Here is a 22,784-nt window from a genome sequence, read left to right as displayed (position 1 = left end):
CACAAGCTGAATTTTGCTGTTTCTGTCCTCACCTTTCAAGATGAGACAAATATGCTCGTCTCTGACTTGATAATTTATACCAATTTTGAATTTTTTTTATTTTTCCATTTTGTTAAATTTTATGCATAGTAACTCAGGTGACCGCGTAAGCCCTTGGGTCGTCTGGTTATTTGTCATGCGACAAATTCAAACAATAGTCACACTCATGAGTCATGATTATAGAACGACTTTCCTGTTTGATAAACTATATAATAAATACATGTGCATGAACATATAAAGAACAGAAAGAGTGAATACAAGAAGGATTGACAGATAATATCACGATGGCAAATTCACACACATACACATGTAGTGTTACATACATGTTCATATTGAAAATAATTTTAAAATCATCGCTCGACATAGCAAAATAAGTATGACAAACCAAAAAACAATTGATCCCGATTACTGATTCAACTTTTTTTTAAATTATTTTAAGAAATGGTTTGGGGTTTGTCCGAAGCAACCTTAAGAGTCTCATATACGTCCTTGTTCCGAAAGGAATTTGCACGTTCAAATAGTTTTAACCACTTTGGCCAATCTTTATGAAATCTAAGATGGTTTTCTAATGATTAATCATCCGGATAAACGGACATGTGGGTTCAGACTTTAGAGTTGACTGGTATCACGTGACAGTCCAAAATGGCGACCTCGCCAAAGGAGCGTTTCGATGCCGCTGTGAAAGTTATCCATGGTTTGCCAAAAAATGGTGCGTATGTTATTTAGCAACACTGGACTATATATTGTGCACACATTTTGTTTATTGTTAAATTAATCTATCATGATCCAACAGAGCTGGTATTGATCAGTCACAAATGAACCGACTGCACAATGTTTTACTACAAATTACAAAGTTCAACTACACAGGACTATGTAAAGACAGACGCATATGTTTCTGTTTCTAACATTGCCGGAACGTATTCTGCCTGAGTCATAACTTATGTTAACGTTATATATATTTAGTAAAGTTGCAGGATATTTTTGAGGTGTAGGGGACACGATTGCAACTTGTTACAATTGAGGAAAACAGATTTTTTTTTTAATTTTCACACGATTATCATGTGTTAATTTTATTGCCATACATGTATTTTAATGTAACATTAGAGGAGAAAATGAAGCGACCAGACCGGGATTCCAACCCGGGACCCTCCAATCACTTGCTGATTGCTCTACCGACTGAGATACCTGCATGGTCACCGATAATTGACCCAGTCCAATCCCCCAACACTCCTCTCTCCTTTCTCGAAGTCTTCGCCCTTGAAGACATACGAGACCCTTTCAAACACCACTTAGTGTTTCCCACAGCCCCGATTAGCATGGCACTGTGCCCTTTTTACCTGACGCCATGCCCCTATAACCTAACGCCCTGCCCCTGTTTGTCCCCAGTACACGTTTACTAAACTACCAAAATACCAGGCAGTGACTTGATAATTAAGTAAACAAAAGAGGTGTGACCACTTCCTGACCCCATGACCAACACCCCAGTGGCCCTAATTAGCAGCCTTGGGCTATTTCCACCTTGGCTTGTGGTGTCACTTTCACGTCTGTGTATTAGGCCTAACAGTTACGTAAGCTGAAGTCAAGCAGCCGATCGGCAGCCTAGAAAACAATCAGCTGGCCTTTCATTAAGTTTTATGACTACAGCTAGTGAGCACTACAACAAAAACAAATACTGTTTACAACTGTAAATGATTTACTCACGTTTTTAATGTTTAATAGGCATATCTATACTGATGAATGTCACAAGCTTTGCAATCGTAATGGCCGCCATTTTGGGTATATTGTAATAGTCGATCCGGATTCAGGATTTACTAATATTCATGTTTTTAAAAATGAAAATGGTATATTTTTTTTAGAATTTCAGTGTGAATTTATTTTCGGACAAAATAAATTAATAATAATAAAATAATTAATAGCAAATTAATTAAAACAAATCAAATTAAAAAGAAATTTACTTTTTTCTCTCTCAGATAAATTACATTTTGAATACTACTTTAACAATGATCTGTATTATCTTAATTTAGTGCTTGTAAATTTAAGAACATTATTTCAATTTAATATCCATTATTTTGAAACATGGTAAACTTATTCAATTAAATTATACAGTATTTTTAATATTTCAATAAAGATATATTAAAATAAAGGTAATAGGATTGAAATAAAGGCATTATTCCCAATCTTTTAATTAATATAAATGAAATTTAGATCTTTCTTGTGAATCAATTATAGTCATGATCATATGATCGATAGATTCCAATATCCAAAATCATTTTTTTACCCAGAATAATTAAATAAATGTCCTGATATTACTTAGAAAATCGGAGAGTTTAAAGCATTTAAGTGATATTAAGTTGAACCAGAATTAAATAAACAACAAGACAGTTTTAAAGATTTTCCCTTGTATTGGAAGTTGTCGATATAACCTTTGTGCCCCTCTGATGGTTATTTATCGCGGTCAAGGTGCCCTTTTCAAAACCTAGCACCATGCCCTTTTTTTTCCTGTGGGAAACACTACCACCACCGTGGGTTATTTAGTTGGGCGCCAATTCTGTAATAGGAGAGGAGAAAATGTTGCAGCCAGACCTGGATTCAAACCCGGGACCCTCCAAACACTAGCCGAGTGATGTACCGACTGAGCGACCTGATCACGGATGATTGTCCCAGTCCAATCCCACTACATTATATAATAAACAAATGGTGTAATAATCAACAACAATGCTCCACTGAGGTAGCCTTATTTCGAGTTTGAGTTTGTTACTTCATAAGACAGGATTCACACGGCGCATATTTAAATAAAATTAAGATTATAAAGAATAGTCTTGCTGTGTTTACACTAACCTTATAGAACGAATAATCATACCCTGTCTCCACTCCATTCCCGACAGGGTATTAATTCCATCCCATTGCCTATAGTGTTGCAAACCCCAATGTGATCCAATATATTTTTTGGATATATAATATCCATATGTTAACTGTATTGTTCTGACAACTATGATCAATATTCAATTCACAAACCTTTCAATTATAATGTTTCATCAACTATTAGTGGTAAAATCCAAGGCAAACACAACACACATATATATAGTTCTGTTCAAATACGCCGCCATGTTTGATTAACCAGAAACCATGACGAAATGAAACACTCAACAGGTGATACTTTTTGAAGTTAAAAAACCCCAACAAACTAAGAATAAACCTTGTGAGTCTGCATGTACAAATGAAAATATTATTTGGAATTTAGCCAAAAAGAATTTTTGAATTCACGTTAAAAACTCTGTGACATAATATATATTTCTTTTGGAGTGAAACTTTGTATGTCATTCCATATATGGTGCGTATTAACTGCAATATTTGGAGCGCAAGACATTTAAATTTGCTAACAAACATAATTTAGACAGGAATTTAATTACAAATTTACATGACACACATGAAATGTAACATCTTCACTGCTGGATGTTTTGCAAACCTACGGTCAATGGGACGGAATCGTAGCTCTAAAGAGGACCATATGTCAGAAATTGTCCGTCCGTCGTTCAGAGCTACGTCATTGAAGCTATTACCTTATAGCTTTCATTTACTGGAAACATTATCCCAAATCTTGTTAATATAAAAACACAAAATGTCACTGTAAGGGTTGCTTATATATAAGAAAAATGAAAATAAAGACCTTTCTTTCACCTCCCCACTAGTTGTACATTGTATGTGTTTGTGGTCACCATTTTACTTAGTAGTTATACATTTTGGAATGTTGATGGGACATGCAGATGTATATAATGTACAATTATGTATGCTGTTTTGAAGATGAGGGTATACAGAAATTTGACAGAAACAATATACGTTTCTGATTTTGACTACCATACATGCATATCAATTTATTAAAATGTTTCCATAATTTATTTTAATTCAGGACCTTTCCAGCCGTCGTACGAGATGATGTTGAACTTCTATGGATACTACAAACAAGCAACAGAAGGACCATGTACAAAACCTAAACCTTGGGCATGGGATGTGGTCGCCAAGAAAAAATGGTTCGCAAATTTTATTTCAAGTTTTTAATATATGCTTTTCCTAATTTTGATAAAATATTTCATCCAATTAGGCAATAGAATGTGATTGTTTAAAATTGATATTTTGTTTGTTTATCTCATTTGTATACCAATGTGTCTTATTTAAATCACATAAAAAAATCATCCTATTGTACTACTACATTTCAAATATTATCTTATAACAAAAAAGAAAAAGCTAATCACTCCAGTAGCTTTCTGATGGAATAGAATAACTTAAACAAACATGGCATTGTCAGACAAAATACAATCTGAATGTTGATTGTTTGTATTTTAGGGATGCTTGGACCAAACTAGGAGATATGGAACCAGAGCAGGCCATGACAAACTATGTGGAGGAACTCAAAAAGGTCTCTTATTGATCTGTGTGTCCTTTATGTATTGTGCTTTTGTGTGCTCAAGAGTAGTACATGCCTCCTGACATTTACACACTTAACATAATATTATAGATTTACATTATCCATTGTTAAAACTTGTATAAATGTAAGAATGATTATTTTGTTCTCTTGCTTTTACTTCCTCCTATTTAAGTTCCTTTTACTTTATAAACACTTAAGTAACTCACTTAATTACATACACCATGCTGGTGCTGAAGATTGATCATTAGAAGTTCCTCATTTTGATTTTCTTTAGCTAATAATTTTAGTAAATTGTAGCTCATTGACCTTTAAGGATTTTTTTTTTTTTTTTTTTTTTTTTTTGATTTTTAAACTTTGAAATAGAAATTTCTCTAAAGTTTCTCCTAACAGCATATGTACTTGGAGAGGAATAAGATATTAATGAAAATCCAATGGTGCTTATAGCTATATCATGGAAACCTTAATATAGGTATTTTTATACGGGGCTATAAGGTCAATGTAGATTGAAAATTATTCATGAAAGAGTGGAAGACAATGAAATGAATTAGTTTTAAATATCAGTTTATAAATATGAGGTCAAATTCCATTGTAATATTTAACATCTATGTTTTAAAAATAATTTTTAAAGTCTTTCATTTTTATCAAGGCTGTTGCTTTGCTTTGGCTCTTCCTTTTTGCTACATGTATATAGGTAAATAACTGCTTTCTGCAACTAGCAGCAAACAAAAACCAAACAATGGATTAATTACATATCAATATGTAAGAATAAGCTTCAATTCCCAGCTCATATGTTATGAAATTTTAACTAGATCAATCCCAATTATAATAAAACATAACTCCAAAAATTAAAGAAAACCTTGAAGAATATATGTACGATTAGATTACAATGTGAAATATATTGGTAAATTATTTTCCCCAAACCTCACCTAATAAAGCTTTAATGTTACCTTTCAGAGTATCAAAATTTGCACAGAAAAAATGCGTCAAATGAATGAGAATGGAGATAAAGGGGTAGGGAACTCTTCCTTTTTTTACCAGTAGATAATGTACACAAGGCACGTCTCCTTTGTTTCTTCAGCAAAACCCTGCTGTCACTATGTAGACATTCAATATGACAATACATTTATACATTGAAAGCAATGTCTTTGATAATCAATATCAAGATGATTTTGAAATGATTTCTGATATTAAAAATGGACATAAGAAATTGTAAATTTTAGCTGATGTACCAATGAAACATGTTGTTTTTTGGTGGTCTTGCCAAACCCTTTTCACAGTTCTTAAAAATTTCAACACTTTTGTTTCTCAGATATGTTTTTTTCTTCAAAGCTGATATCAGATGAACTCTAAATTACATATGGTTTAAGGTTATACAGAATTGAACTGAATTGATATGAAATGAAAACAAATTTAGATATTTTTTATCACATAACTACAAGAACATAATTTAATGTTCTAAAGTCAATATGTGTTGAAAAAATGCCAATGGAGGCAGCCATATTGTCATTGTTACTGTTACGACATCACAATGTCCACTCACTACAACCAATGAAATATGCCCAAAGTCATGTTTCTCTAGTGTGAAGTGACTATATATCAGGTGGATTACACTTTATATACAGCAGTATGGTAAAATCTCAATAGTTCATCATGTTCTATTGTTCTGGTTTGTTGAACAGGTATACTAGTTTGTAAATTCATAGTCAAATAATAAGTTTAAAGCATTTTCATTGGAGATAATATCTCTGATGCATTTCAGTCTGTTGGTATAAATAAAAACCTATCTATAGATCTGGTGGTGGCTATTTTTTGTACCTAATCCAGACCCCAAAGCTAAGCTCCAGAATCAAAGAATACATAACAATTTTAAAACTGAGCATAAATAATTTCTAGCTGAGAAGTTAATATTAGTTTTAGAAAACTTCAGATGTTGTAAAAGGAATACACATATATGAACTATATGTATATATTGAACTGATTAGCAATTTAATCAATATATTTAAATGTCAAAACTTAAAACTTTGGCGACAGAACACTGACTTCAGTCAGTGAGAAAAATCCTAGTTAGGTAGGTGAAGTCATGTAGACGATTAACCTGTGGCAATTAGATAATTAAAACAATATTTCCAAGTTTAAAAGAACATACTCTCATCTTCTGTGCATGGTCTGTTGGTCTGCTAATCAGTTTGTAATTACACTGTAATATTAGATATATATGACAGACCAGTACTTATTACACTGTAATATTAGATATATATAATAGACCAGTACTAATTACACTGTAATATTAGATATATATGATAGACCAGTACTTATTACACTGTAATATTAGATATATATAATAGACCAGTACTAATTACACTGTAATATTAGATATATATGATAGACCAGTACTGGTCTGTATGAGACCAGTACTTATTACACTGTAATATTAGATATATATAATAGACCAGTACTAATTACACTGTAATATTAGATATATATGATAGACCAGTACTTATTACACTGTAATATTAGATATATATAATAGACCAGTACTAATTACACTGTAATATTAGATGTATATAATAGACCAGTACTAATTACACTGTAATATTAGATATATGTAACAGGGTGCAGGATTTACAATAAATTTAATACCTGCCTCTGCCAGGGATCGAACTCGGGACCTCTGGATTACTAGTCTGACGCTCAACCGATCGAGCTAAAGAGAAGTTCTCTCTAGCCGAGCGATCTATTGCGGCTAGTATTGACCAGGGTTTCATACTCCCCCTCCAGGAATCAACTCGTCCTCGAGTTTCCAGGGGTCACAACGATTCCTTCGCAGGTATCGTGAAGTATCATTCCCGAGTCCCTACATGGGCGCCAATGTAACAGGGTGCAGGATTTACAATAAATTTAATACCTGCCTCTGCCAGGGATCGAACTCGGGACCTCTGGATTACTAGTCTGACGCTCAACCGATCGAGCTAAAGAGAAGTTCTCTCTAGCCGAGCGATCTATTGCGGCTAGTATTGACCAGGGTTTCATATATATGATAGACCAGTACTTATTACACTGTAATATTAGATGCATATAATAGACCAGTACTAAGGATAATGCTCTTTGTGAGTTATCTTTCTCAGGAAACAATGTGCACAAATTAGTTAGTTATTTTTCCTCATTTCGATACTAGCTTTTTCATTTATTTACAGCTACCCGGTAATTGAATCTTGAGATTTGACGTGATATGTGTTCTGTAACCAGATATAATTATCATTACTATAAACTCTAATGTTTTTCTTTGTACACTGTAGATTGTGGAGACGATGCCCCAGGATCAGGTCGTCAGGGACTTCATGGCCAAACTGGGTGATTTCTACGAGGCTGTTGATGAGAAGATGCCTACAGCTGAAGATGTTGCCTTCGAAGGTATTTATACACAATGTTTGTTGAGGGTGGTCATGGCCAATAAGGTGTTTCCATTGGTCTATCGCTTAAGATGACACAAAAAAAAGGAAATTTAATAATAGTGAAATCAAATTCTTTGTTTCTGTTTCGATTGATTATAATTTATTTATCATGAATATTTTTGTAGACATAAATTAGAAAGATATTTTTGGTAAAATTGAAACCCCTTCAATCTATTAATGCAATAGGAACAATTAAACTTTAATATGTTGCGCTAGGTGACTTCTAATAGAGGTGATTATCACGACCTTGACCTTGACCATGTTACACTTGGTACTCCTTTACATTTATTCTATTACAGGTGATCAGCAGGACCTTGACCATGTTACGCTTGGTACTTTTCTACATTGATTCTATTACAGGTGATCAACAGGACCTTGACCATGTTACACTTGGTACTCCTCTACATTTACTCTATTACAGGTGATCAACAGGACCTTGACCTTGACAATGTTACACTTGGTACTCCTCTACATTTACTCTATTACAGGTGATCAACAGGACCTTGACCTTGACAATGTTACACTTGGTACTCCTCTACATTTACTCTATTACAGGTGATCAACAGGACCTTGACCTTGACCATGTTACACTTGGTACTCCTCTACATTTACTCTATTACAAGTGATCAACAGGACCTTGACCATGTTACACTTGGTACTCCTCTACATTTACTCTATTACAGGTGATTAACAGGACCTTGACCATGTTACACTTGGTACTCCTCTACATTTACGGTAAACCTCTGGTTAATTCGAACCGCCTGATAGTTCGAACACAGAATTTTTTCCAGAAAAACAGTATTTTTTTAGCTAGTGATAGTTCAAACACTGACTTTTTATAATCAATCCTATTTCGGATAGTTCGAACACCTCAAATAATGAACGTAAAAGTAAGATTTTTGTCGGCAAATCGGCGCAATGGGGTCCCCAAAAACGGCGATATATTTTGCATATTGCAACAGTTTTGATGTTTGGAATAAAGATTGTATAAATGATCATTATAATGACCATACGACAGATAAGTAATGAACATTTTAAGCTATAAATCAAAATTATTTATGCCGATATATATCGTAGGCCAAATGTTTAATCTTAGGCCCCGACAATGTATATTTAAATTCGCTGTACCTGATGGAAACACGTGGAAGAAATCGCCAATGTTTGTTAAGTCCAATCTAGATACGGATATCAGTTTAAGTCGACATTAAAATATGCATTCAATCTATCTCTTTAATCAGCCAATCAAGGTGTTAAATTACCTGTAAACATGTGCCTCACGCTGGCTTGGACAGGCCAGTTACGAGGTGTCACAGCGAGCATCAAAAGCCAGCCGCTGGGTCATAGCAAGTGGGTGTGATTACATATTCAGCTCCAGCCAAAACAATCCACATGTTGGGTAATTGAACAATAGATACGTAGCTTTTCATCAGGTTAAAACTATTAACTATTTACGTAATTTTAGAAGCAGACAATATGCAATCGGGTTTTGGACAATCTGACACTCACAGTGAGATTGTGACCTAATTTTACGAAATGAATGTAAAAAACGGTGCTGTTTGGGGCCTTGTCCACGTGCACATATGCATGCGGCTTCTGCTACGCAATTAATTATAAATTCACCAATATTAAATGCTCATGTTTACGAGAAAATGATTGAATATATAATCTTCAGGAAACTAAATACTTTTCCTGCTTTTTCTGCCTTACATTTCTTATGCCAGATACATTGGTACCCAAACTGGTTTTTACCGATTTCAACTCGGATAGTTCGAACTCACGATTTTTTCCTGAAGCTTAATTTCGGATAATTCGAACTGGTCCATCAATATTTATTTAATTTTGTTCGAACTAACCGAAGGTTTACCGTACTCTATTACAGGTGATCAATAGGACCTTGACCTTGACCATGTTACACTTGGTACTCCTCTACATTTACTCTATTACAGGTGATCAACAGGACCTTGACCTTGACCGTATTACACTTTGTGCTCCTCTACATTTACTCTATTACAGGTGATCAACAGGACCTTGACCTTGACCATTCCATGAGAGTAGACATAGCACACCGGCAGGAGGAAAATGAGGCACAGAATCCTGAGGATTTGAGGACAGATGAACTGGAGGATAGGCTGAGTAGGAACGAGGCTGATCAAGGACAGTTGACAGATGGTAATCCCAGTTTACTTATTCTGTTTTTTCATATTACAGAGTTAGCTCCCTTGTGGGTAGGTATCCATTGCAATCACAGGGACTTGTAACTTAGGTTGTGAGAAAGTCTGTTGTGTATACATGTGTACTAGGCCTATACTATATAAAAGGACAAGGGAACCAATGACTCGCTTGGAAGAGGTACAACTGCCTCTACAAAAGTCGCCGGTATTCCGTCAAACATAGATAAATATGTATATATTTAATACTAATATATTCTTAAATAAATTTTCGATACGGAAAACACATTTTCAGACACGAAATAATATATTAACATACCTTTATTTCATTATGAACGTGGAAAATGCAGTCAGATATCCTCACTGTCGTTATGCCTGTCCAGTGAAATCTAGGTCAAAGGTACTCGTATTCCCTTGTAACAAATTTTGTATGCATTCATTTCATTTTCTGGTGATATTTTCCCATTGCAAATACAAATAGGCTATCTCCCATAATGCTTTCATTAATCCAATCCAACAACTAAGCGAGGAATCACACTTTCTTTATCCAGCACTCAACTCTTGTTCGTATAATCCGCCATATTGTAATTGATGATGGGTACCTTTTTAGTGTACTCGCCCTTACCCGCTACTGCACTGAAATTCTGTACTCAGACTCTGTATAAATTAAGTTTCATGGTTAAGGTTCTTAGAAGTACCTTTATTTGAAATACACGTATCATTAATTGAAGAATCTAACTTAAGTCGAGACTCTAATATTTTACTTTACCGTTACCACATTAATATTGTAGCTTTTAGTATACAGGCACTGTGTATATGGGGTTTCCAGTTCGGGTCCGGGTATGGGGTACACAATATCCACTCAAACGTGTTTAACCTAGATTTCAGTGGACAAGCAAAAAGACAGCGAGGAAATCTGACTGTATTTTCCACGTTCATAGTGAAATAAAGGTATATTAATATATTATATTGTGATTGATGTTGTGTTTTCCATGTCGAAAATTTATTTAAGAATGTATTGGTATTATATATGTACATATTTATCCATGTTTGACGGAATACGGGCGACTTTTGTAGAGGCAGGTGTACCTCTTCCAAGCGAGTCGTTGGTTCCCTTGTCCTTTTATATAGTATATAGGCCTAGTACACATGTATACACAACAGACTTTCTCACAACCTACGTTACAAGTCCCTGTGATTGCAATGTATTATTTTGTGAGGGCAAATTACACTGTTTTCTTCGAAAAGTATGACGCTTGCAAAAACTTGATGTCACAATCAATACCTACCCACACAGTAGATAACTCTAAAATATGCAAATACATAATAGGACACTGATAGTTAATCTCCATTACATAATAATTGTATTCAGATTATTAAATCCTTGAATATTTTTTCTCCTTTTTGTTTATCAATCATAATGGACTTTTTTCCCTATCTTTCTTGTTATATATACTTTGGATATTTTACAACTGAAGCAGGTAAAAAATGCTATTTTGCTGCTTTCTCAAAAGGAAATGTTTTATACCAAAAAAAATGAAGTAACAAAATCATTTTGCATTTGTGGTAAGTGAATATTTACTAGGGATGTACAGTAAACAAAATTTTCATCCTATCTTTTTGAAGTGAGACTTGTGCATTATGAGTACAGCAATTATAAGTTTCCTGGACATGTTTGTAGCCTTATCACCTCCTCTGACCAATGGTGTGGACGATGTGTCTAGTAACAGCGAGAGTGACGAGGAGTTTTGTGATACATCTGACCATCCCTCACAGGTATGACATGACCATTTATACAATAATAATTCCCCCCCCCCCCCACACACGTCACGTTTTAAGGATTGATCATTTATATAAGATGCCTCCCAGATAAAAATTTTGATTGAAGATATTATGTAAGTGGATGACTATTCATTAAGTAGTGTAACATTTAAGAATTGTTCACCTTGATGATAATACCTTGTAGAAAATGGTAAAATACAGCATTTTTTTCTATATAGGATTCGGAGTCACCGCCTCGAGAGGTAGAGGAAATCATTTCTAGTCAAACTATAGGAAACGTGTCGACACCCATCAAGGGAGGTAAGGCTGGGAACCACGTCCATTTTAACAGCAGTATGACAGTTCACTCCGGAGACCAAATCACTCGTGAGATCATGTCTCCGATATCAAAAACAAACCTCAACACAAACGAACAGCTAAACATTCCACCAACTTTTCCATTCCATGGTATACAGAGCAGTACAAGACAATTATCTGACAGTATGTTAGCACATGGTGCGTCACCAGACTCACAGAATGTTTCCTTGGAGAGTGATTACCATGACGGATCAACAAGTTCATTGGACGATTCTGTGTCTAGACAGGCAGAAAATATTGGTGCTCGTAGTAAAATAGTGGGAAGTAAAGGCCAGGGGAGACCACTCTCAAGGAACCATACGCAGCAGAATGGAACAGGGGCCAGAACAGGTAAATTAGAGAATGTTGAAGGCAGAGGTAAAACATTGTAAAAGTTTAATGATGGCTTGGTCTTATCATAATGAAATTATTGCTGGTGTTTGTAGTGAATTATATATAAAAGCTCTTGTTGAATTTTAAGAGGTACGTAAATAAAAAATGGAAACTTGTGCCATGCTTAAATTACAATGAAATAATAATGTTACACACAAAATATATTATTGGCTATTGAGATAAATGTATGTTTATGTACAGGTTTATTTATGGCCGAGGGTGGGACAGGTGATCCTGGAGTCTCTGGCCCTGGTGGACGTAGTCAGGTCCAGCCCCAGACCAGAGGAGACGACCATCTGGCTGTCACATTAGCTCAGCTACAACAGGATATGAACAGAGTGCTGGCACGTCTGGATACTGTGGAGTCAACATTACTAAAAAACACACCACAGGTAAAAACATGGAATATAGGATAATAGGACACCTTCATAGACTCCTACATACTGGCACGTCTGGACAGTGTGGAGTCAACATTGCTAAAAAACACACCACAGGTAAAAACATGGAATATAGGATAATAGGACACCTTCATAGACTCCTAAATACTGGCACGTCTGGACAGTGTGGAGTCAACATTACTAAAAAAACACACCACAGGTAAAAACATGGAATATAGGATAATAGGACACCTTCATAGACTCCTACATACAGGCACGGCTGGACAGTGTGGAGTCAACATTGCTAAAAAACACACCACAGGTAAAAACATGGAATATAGGATAATAGGACACCTTCATAGACTCCTACATACAGGCACGGCTGGACAGTGTGGAGTCAACATTACTAAAAAACACACCACAGGTAAAAACATGGAATATAGGATAATAGGACACCTTCATAGACTCCTACATACTGGCACGTCTGGACAGTGTGGAGTCAACATTACTAAAAAACACACCACAGGTAAAAACATGGAATATAGGATAATAGGACACCTTCTTAGACTCCTACATACTGGCACGTCTGGACAGTGTGGAGTCAACATTGCTAAAAAACACACCACAGCTAAAAACATGGAATATAGGATAATAGGACACCTTCTTAGACTCCTACATACTGGCACGTCTGGACAGTGTGGAGTCAACATTACTAAAAAACACACCACAGGTAAAAACATGGAATATAGGATAATAGGACACCTTCATAGACTCCTACATACTGGCACGTCTGGACAGTGTGGAGTCAACATTACTAAAAAACACACCACAGGTAAAAACATGGAATATAGGATAATAGGACACCTTCTTAGACTCCTACATACTGGCACGTCTGGACAGTGTGGAGTCAACATTACTAAAAAACACACCACAGGTAAAAACATGGAATATAGGATAATAGGACACCTTCATAGACTCCTAAATACTGGCACGTCTGGACAGTGTGGAGTCAACATTACTAAAAAAAAACACACCACAGGTAAAAACATGGAATATAGGATAATAGGACACCTTCATAGACTCCTACATACTGGCACGTCTGGACAGTGTGGAGTCAACATTACTAAAAAACACACCACAGGTAAAAACATGGAATATAGGATAATAGGACACCTTCTTAGACTCCTACATACTGGCACGTCTGGACAGTGTGGAGTCAACATTACTAAAAAACACACCACAGGTAAAAACATGGAATATAGGATAATAGGACACCTTCTTAGACTCCTACATACTGGCACGGCTGGACAGTGTGGAGTCAACATTACTAAAAAACACACCACAGGTAAAAAACATGGAATATAGGATAATAGGACACCTTCATAGACTCCTACATACTGGCACGTCTGGACAGTGTGGAGTCAACATTACTAAAAAAACACCACCACAGGTAAAAATATGGAATATAGGATAATAGGACACCTTCATAGACTCCTACATACTGGCACGTCTGGACAGTGTGGAGTCAACATTACTAAAAAACACACCACAGGTAAAAACATGGAATATAGGATAATAGGACACCTTCATAGACTCCTACATACTGGCACGCCTGGACAGTGTGGAGTCAACATTGCTAAAAAAAACACACCACAGGTAAAAAACATGGAATATAGGTTAATAGGACACCTTCATAGACTCCTACATACAGGCACGGCTGGACAGTGTGGAGTCAACATTGCTAAAAAACACACCACAGGTAAAAACATGGAATATAGGTTAATAGGACACCTTCATAGACTCCTACATACAGGCACGGCTGGACAGTGTGGAGTCAACATTGCTAAAAAAAACACACCACAGGTAAAAACATGGAATATAGGATAATAGGACACCTTCATAGACTCCTACATACAGGCACGGCTGGACAGTGTGGAGTCAACATTGCTAAAAAACACACCACAGGTAAAAACATGGAATATAGGATAATAGGACACCTTCATAGACTCCTAAATACTGGCACGTCTGGACAGTGTGGAGTCAACATTACTAAAAAAACACACCACAGGTAAAAACATGGAATATAGGATAATAGGACACCTTCATAGACTCCTACATACTGGCACGTCTGGACAGTGTGGAGTCAACATTACTAAAAAACACACACACAGGTAAAAACATGGAATATAGGATAATAGGACACCTTCATAGACTCCTAAATACTGGCACGTCTGGACAGTGTGGAGTCAACATTACTAAAAAAACACACCACAGGTAAAAACATGGAATATAGGATAATAGGACACCTTCATAGACTCCTACATACTGGCACGTCTGGACAGTGTGGAGTCAACATTACTAAAAAAACACACCACAGGTAAAAACATGGAATATAGGATAATAGGACACCTTCATAGACTCCTACATACTGGCACGTCTGGACAGTGTGGAGTCAACATTACTAAAAAAACACACCACAGGTAAAAACATGGAATATAGGATAATAGGACACCTTCATAGACTCCTACATACTGGCACGTCTGGACAGTGTGGAGTCAACATTACTAAAAAACACACCACAGGTAAAAACATGGAATATAGGATAATAGGACACCTTCATAGACTCCTACATACTGGCACGTCTGGACAGTGTGGAGTCAACATTACTAAAAAAAACACACCACAGGTAAAAACATGGAATATAGGATAATAGGACACCTTCATAGACTCCTACATACTGGCACGTCTGGACAGTGTGGAGTCAACATTACTAAAAAACACACCACAGGTAAAAACATGGAATATAGGATAATAGGACACCTTCATAGACTCCTACATACTGGCACGTCTGGACAGTGTGGAGTCAACATTACTAAAAAACACACCACAGGTAAAAACATGGAATATAGGATAATAGGACACCTTCATAGACTCCTACATACTGGCACGTCTGGACAGTGTGGAGTCAACATTACTAAAAAAACACACCACAGGTAAAAACATGGAATATAGGATAATAGGACACCTTCATAGACTCCTACATACTGGCACGTCTGGACAGTGTGGAGTCAACATTACTAAAAAACACACCACAGGTAAAAACATGGAATATAGGATAATAGGACACCTTCTTAGACTCCTACATACTGGCACGTCTGGACAGTGTGGAGTCAACATTACTAAAAAACACACCACAGGTAAAAACATGGAATATAGGATAATAGGACACCTTCATAGACTCCTACATACTGGCACTTCTGGACAGTGTGGAGTCAACATTGCTAAAAAACACACCACAGGTAAAAACATGGAATATAGGATAACATGACACCTTAGGCTCCTACATGCTGGTACGAAACGAAATGAAAACAAAATGTATGAATTGGACGTATAATGATACATCATATTGGTATCTCTATAGGCTATCAACACTGAATCCACATCCTAAGATTTCAGATATCTTATAACCAGTATATGTTTAACAAGACAACAGGATTGTCCATCTGAAATAAGATATTTTAGGTCATTACTTTGAATGAATAACAAGTATTTAAAATATAATCATACTAAAATGAGAATGATTTAGGAGTAAGCATTTCGAAGAAGACAAATTACAAATTGTAATTTTATAATCATATGATAGTAAGTTGTGTTTAGTGTGTAATGCCAAATCTGAATGCATGTGCATAAAGGCTAAGTCTGTTGCCCAATTTGTTTATTATCAATAAAATTGATTAAAATTGAATGCATGTACCATACATGAAAATAAGAATGTACCATACATGAAAATAAGAATGTACCATACATGAAAATAAGAATGTACCATACATGAAAATAAGAATGTACCATACATGAAAATAAGAATGATATATAAATTTTGAATTGCTGGATATGGTTAATCAGCCAGAAATAATCAGACATGTTTTCATTTTCAGAGTGATCAAAGAAAACCAAGAACTGTTTGGGTATGCACTATCTTCTTACTACACCTATTCCTATTGTACCTTATATAGTTATTCCCACAGTTGATTGGTTAGATTAGAGGAGGTGGAGGGCAGTGGAGATATTAATAGAGATCACAAAAGTTAACATTATAAACACAATTTTATATTACAAAGTCCTCCAAAGATTAACCACCATATGCATTTGACTTCAAAAAAAATAGAATGAAATACTGGGTATATAGCCCAGGTCCCTTTGTCTGAATTTTATACTAGCTTCTGCTATAAGTTTGTTGGATATATTGGACAATATTTATTAAAATATTTTATTACTTGGGAAAATATCATATTTTATAAATGTACAAAAAATAAATTGTACATATCCTCTTAAATTTTTGAATCAGTTTAAAGAATTTTACATGAACATGTAACGGACTATCTGTAGATGTTATATGCAGATTCAAAAACAAAACTTGATATTATAAATACATGTACAAGGTAGGCAAAACTTGTATATGTAAATGTAACAACAATGCATCCTACATACATTTGTATGCTGATATCTATGCCATGTCTATCTACTTGAGATACAAAGACAACTTTAACAGCTGTACATCCTTGATTTAAAGAATGTAACACTACCAAGCAAGGAGCTATGTTATAGCTTTTGACAGTCTGCTGATAATTATTATAGCTTGACAGTCTGCTGATAATTATTATAGCTTGACAGTCTGCTGATAATTGTTATAACTTGACCGTCTGCTGATAATTGTTAGAACCTGACAGTCTGCTGATAATTATTATAACTTGACAGTCTGCTGATAATTGTTATAGCTTGACAGTCTGCTAATAATTATTATAGCTTGACAGTCTGCTGATAATTGTTATAACTTGACCGTCTGCTGATAATTGTTAGAACCTGACAGTCTGCTGATAATTATTATAACTTGACAGTCTGCTGATAATTGTTATAACTTGACAGTCTGCTGATAATTGTTATAACTTGGCCGTCTGCTAATAATTGTTATAACTTGGCCGTCTGCTAATAATTGTTATAACTTGACAGTCTGCTTGACAGTCTGATGATAATTGTTATAACTTGACAGTCTGCTGATAATTGTTATAACTTGACAGTTGCTGATAATTGTTATACTGGCTATATTGTTTCTTGAATGAATAATTGTTATAGCTTGACAGTCTGCTGATAATTGTTATAACTTGACAGTCTGCTGATAATTGTTATAACTTGACAGTCTGCTGATAATTGTTATAACTTGACAGTCTGCTGATAATTGTTATAACTTGACAGTCTGCTGATAATTGTTATAACTTGACAGTCTGCTGATAATTGTTATAACTTGACAGTCTGCTGATAATTGTTATAACTTGACAGTCTGCTGATAATTGTTATAACTTGACAGTCTGCTGATAATTGTTATAACTTGACAGTCTGCTGATAATTGTTATAACTTGACAGTCTGCTGATAATTGTTATAGCTTGACCGTCTGCTGATAATTGTTATAACTTGACAGTCTGCTGATAATTGTTATAACTTGACAGTCTGCTGATAATTATTATAACTTGACAGTCTGCTGATAATTGTTATAACTTGACAGTCTGCTGATAATTGTTATAACTTGACAGTCTGCTGATAATTGTTATAACTTGACAGTCTGCTGATAATTGTTATAACTTGACCGTCTGCTGATAATTGTTATAACTTGACCGTCTGCTGATAATTGTTATAACTTGACAGTCTGCTGATAATTGTTATAACTTGACAGTCTGCTGATAATTGTTATAACTTGACCGTCTGCTGATAATTGTTATAACTTGACCGTCTGTTGATAATTAACTTGACGGTCTGCTGATAATTGTTATAACTTGGCCGTCTGTTGATAATTGTTATAACTTGACCGTCTGCTGATAATTGTTATAACTTCACCGTCTGTTGATAATTGTTATAACTTGACCATCTGCTGATAATTGTTATAACTTGACCGTCTGCTGATAATTGTTATAACTTGACCGTCTGCTGATAATTGTTATAACTTGACCGTCTGCTGATAATTGTTATAACTTGACCGTCTGCTGATAATTGTTATAACTTGCCTGTCTGCTGATCAATGTTATAATTGTTCAAAATATTATAAAAAGAGTCAAGATTTTTGATTTGAATAAGATATTATTGTAATTAATTGTCTTTAATATTGACAGAATTCAAAATGGTGGCCTTTTCCTACGTTGACTGGGAGGACATTTTTCTTTGTGTTTGTTTGGCCGTTTGTTGTTCACTGGTTGTTAACAAGGATGTTCAGGAGAAGGAGGTAAAGTACTGTATATAAACACTGTATTGTGGATTTTTTGAGAATATATAAAAAAAAATTGTTTTTATAGAGAAAGAGCGACATGTTGAAACTGAGATTTACCTGTGATTGTAATAACATTGATTAGACATGTCAGAGTTAATATCATTTGTTTAGAAGATCTTGTACAATGTATTTGAAATGGTTCGCTTCAGACCATACTTTCCGCTACTTATTGTTAACCAAATTTCTTTTGCAGCTATTCAATTTTGCGATTTCTATTTCAAAATAATTTCACAAAAATTTCTTTTAGTTGCATGAAAATACTTTTCTTTATATTATAGTGAGGTGTACATGTATTTAAGTTTGGTTGATAAACTTTCGCAAAGTTCATGAAAGTAAATCTAACATGAAAGAAAGTAAGTTTACAAGTTTAACAACTGCACCATAGACTAAGTTGATGCGGGGATTTTCTTACTCATTAATTTCAGGGACCTGTACCTTTTCAATTGGGAAAAAACACTACATTGCATCTTTCTTCAAAAATGTATATTTTAGAGAGTTTTTCTTTATTTGGGAAAATGTTTACATGAAATTGGGAAAATACAGCAAAATTTCTCAAGGGGAAGGGGCATGCATTTATTTGGCCCCAAATGTACCTTAAAAATCACTGTGCTGAGATGTAAGTGTATATCAGACAGAACGATTTTGCATGGCATTAATATATTAGCTGTGTAATTACTACATTTAAAGGGAACTTACTTGTATATCTTTTCTATTTCAGAAATAACCGATAAAGATGATTTTACAGAGTAAAAACCAAATCAAGTGCCAAATCATTACTGTAACTGTGACATCAAAGATTAGTACTGACTGATGGTAATGCTGGAGTCTGATGGATACATCTCATGTCTAGTTGGCATACTATACTTAGATTACTGAGTACTGACATGTGAAGGGGAAGCTGGAGTCTGATGGGTACACAAACAAATCATGTCTAGTTGGCATACTATACTTAGATTACTGAGTACTGACATGTGAAGGGGAAGCTGGAGTCTGATGGGTACACAAACAAATTATATCTTAGATTACTGAGTACTGATATGTGAAGGGGATACTGGATTCTGATGGGTACACAAACAAATCATGTCTTGCCACAACCTAGTCGGCATCATATATCTTAGATTAGTACTGAGTACTGATGCTGGAGTCTGATGGGTACGCAAACAAATCATGTCTAACCACAACCTAGTTGTCATCCTATATCTTAGATTAGTACTGAGTACTGACACTGGAGTCTGATGGGTACACAAACAAATCATGTCTAACCACAACCTAGTTGTCATCCTATATCTTAGATTAGTACTGAGTACTGACGCTGGAGTCTGATGGTTACACAAACAAATCATGTCTAACCACAACCTAGTTGTCATCATATATCTTAGATTAGTACTGAGTACTGACGCTGGAGTCTGATGGGTACACAAACAAATCATGTCTAACCACAACCTAGTTGTCATCATATATCTTAGATTAGTACTGAGTACTGACGCTGGAGTCTGATGGGTACACAAACAAATCATGTCTAACCACAACCTAGTTGTCATCATATATCTTAGATTAGTACTGAGTACTGACTGACGCTGGAGTCTGATGGGTACACAAACAAATCATGTCTAACCACAACCTAGTTGTCATCATATATCTTAGATTAGTACTGAGTACTGACGCTGGAGTCTGATGGGTACACAAACAAATCATGTCTAACCACAACCTAGTTGTCATCCTATTCTGTATTTTTATATTAAAGACTTATGAGCCCATGCGAGTATGTATTGATTGTGACGTCTTGTGTTTGCAAGTGTCATACTTTTTGGAGAAAAAAGTGTAAATTGGGCTCACAAAATAATAACATCGCAATGGATACCTACCCACAAGGGAGCTAACTCTGTAATATGCAAAGACGGAAATATTGGTATCATCACAGGTGCAAAAGTAATGATTCTTTTTTGTTAGTTGATACTGGATGATGATCAGAATTTTAAAAAAAATATATATAATTTTAAAGATAAATGAGATTCTATCTCTTGAAATCCTAACACACCTCTATGCTACTTTGATTGTGACAGTTCATTATATTTTCTGTGATGAAAGATAATTAAAAGTCGTGGTGTAAATATTCTCCTTTCCAAATTGTAATTCTTTGCAGTGTAATCAAGTGTTGTCCACTAATTAATTAAAAATGAAGTTTTTTCATATTATATTGTCAAAGCATTGAACTAAAATATGTCTATGGCAAAATGAAGATTGTATTAGTTTTTTTTATTATTATTCAATAATGTAGTCACTCTGCCACTTTGGCAGATAAGAGACCAAAGTATTATTAAATGTTTTTAAAGCCTATATGAATATTCAAAACATTATTTACAAAACTTTCCTAAATTTTACAAATGAAATGTTTTGTACACCTCTTCAAAACCTTGAGCATGTAAAAAAACATATCTGTGAATCATTGATGGGAATGAGTATTTTTGTGGATGATATGTATATATGCTTGTGATACATGCAATGCTAAGATTGTGTGAATGTGTTATTTTTTGTGTGGATATGTGTATGATACAGCTTGCTGTCTCACCTGTTTGCTCACCTGATAGTTACAGGTGTGTATATATTCTCCTATGTGATGGAAACTAAGTGACTTTAGTTAGTCTGGTTAGAATGCCATATATTTCCAGAATTTATATCTGTTTTGATTGCTTTATGCTATGGTTGTGCTATGTTGAAAGTAGAAAACTTGATATTTACTGAAGAATCACACCAATCACTCCAATTTCATTCATTTTGATCATCCAAAGTTACTTCCCTTTTTTATCTCAGTCAGCACTGACAGAGTGAAACAAAGGGAAGTAACTCAGTCTATCATAATGAGATAATTTGTCTTGTGAATATATATGTTATTACATTGTTTTGCTTTTTGTAAATTTCGAAAAACAAATGATTATGGAAGTAAGTCAAGAAATATTAAGCTAAAACTTAACCGATATCCAACTCCAATCTATTCCATCTACTAAAGTTACATATTGTAGAGATATCTGTGATATTATGTATGGTTTCTTTTCATGTGTATGTCAATCAGTATTAATTTTATCTCTGCCTGAAGCTTTGTTAGAACTTTTTATTGGCTCCTCATTATTGAGAGAAATTCCCAATTAATTGGGTTATGTATACAAACGTGAGCAGCTCCACAAAGTCGATGATAAACTGTCTAATCTTACAAACTCATTCACCCCTGAAAATTTGTAATGAACAGTTCCAACTTTTAAAGTAGCAGAATACAAAAGCAGAAGAGTTCAAATATGTCCTCCAGGCTGAATGAGTAAAAATACATGTCATGAAACACTACATTCCAGCATTATGTCCTACTTGCAAACCTTGGAGACTCTGATTGATCCTGGAATATTTTGATAACTGAAAATGTAATCACGATCTCATTGAGTTGTTTTGTTGTACTTTGACTGTAATTAGCAAAGTATATAACGATAATTATGTTTTATAATCAAGATAGA

General features: G+C 34.8%; 1 protein-coding gene across 3 annotated transcripts; it reads left to right on the top strand.

The window, feature by feature from the left end:
* The first annotated feature begins 665 nt into the window (after positions 1–665).
* LOC138320665 (acyl-CoA-binding domain-containing protein 5-like) lies at positions 666–21,003 on the top strand. 3 transcript variants are annotated; one of them, XM_069263811.1, is made up of 12 exons: positions 666–748; positions 3,947–4,067; positions 4,381–4,453; positions 5,417–5,473; positions 7,759–7,873; positions 9,928–10,083; positions 11,764–11,858; positions 12,083–12,551; positions 12,795–12,985; positions 16,906–16,935; positions 19,130–19,239; positions 20,003–21,003. In XM_069263811.1, the coding sequence occupies exons 1-12, from the start codon at positions 682–684 to the stop codon at positions 20,013–20,015; spliced, it is 1,497 nt and encodes a 498-aa protein (XP_069119912.1). In that variant the 5' UTR covers positions 666–681; the 3' UTR covers positions 20,016–21,003. The 3 variants fall into 3 exon arrangements, with proteins under 3 accessions (XP_069119912.1, XP_069119914.1, XP_069119913.1); XM_069263813.1 differs by lacking the exon at positions 5,417–5,473; XM_069263812.1 differs by lacking the exon at positions 20,003–21,003 and having other exon boundaries at positions 19,130–19,243.
* The last annotated feature ends 1,781 nt before the right edge of the window (positions 21,004–22,784 follow it).

The sequence above is a fragment of the Argopecten irradians genome, chromosome 4 (assembly GCF_041381155.1).
Source record: "Argopecten irradians isolate NY chromosome 4, Ai_NY, whole genome shotgun sequence".
NCBI classification, from domain to species: domain Eukaryota; kingdom Metazoa; phylum Mollusca; class Bivalvia; order Pectinida; family Pectinidae; genus Argopecten; species Argopecten irradians.
The sequence above is the reverse complement of the archived record's forward strand: the minus strand, read 5'-3'. Positions and strand labels throughout refer to the sequence as shown.

Bases quoted from the DNA above. Each gene is read 5' to 3' on its own strand.
- LOC138320665 (XM_069263811.1), top strand. From the start codon at position 682: ATGGCGACCTCGCCAAAGGAGCGTTTCGATGCCGCTGTGAAAGTTATC. The intron at 4,454-5,416 runs GTCTCTTATTGA...GTTACCTTTCAG, and splicing joins ATGTGGAGGAACTCAAAAAG to AGTATCAAAATTTGCACAGA. The intron at 7,874-9,927 runs GTATTTATACAC...ACTCTATTACAG, and splicing joins TGAAGATGTTGCCTTCGAAG to GTGATCAACAGGACCTTGAC.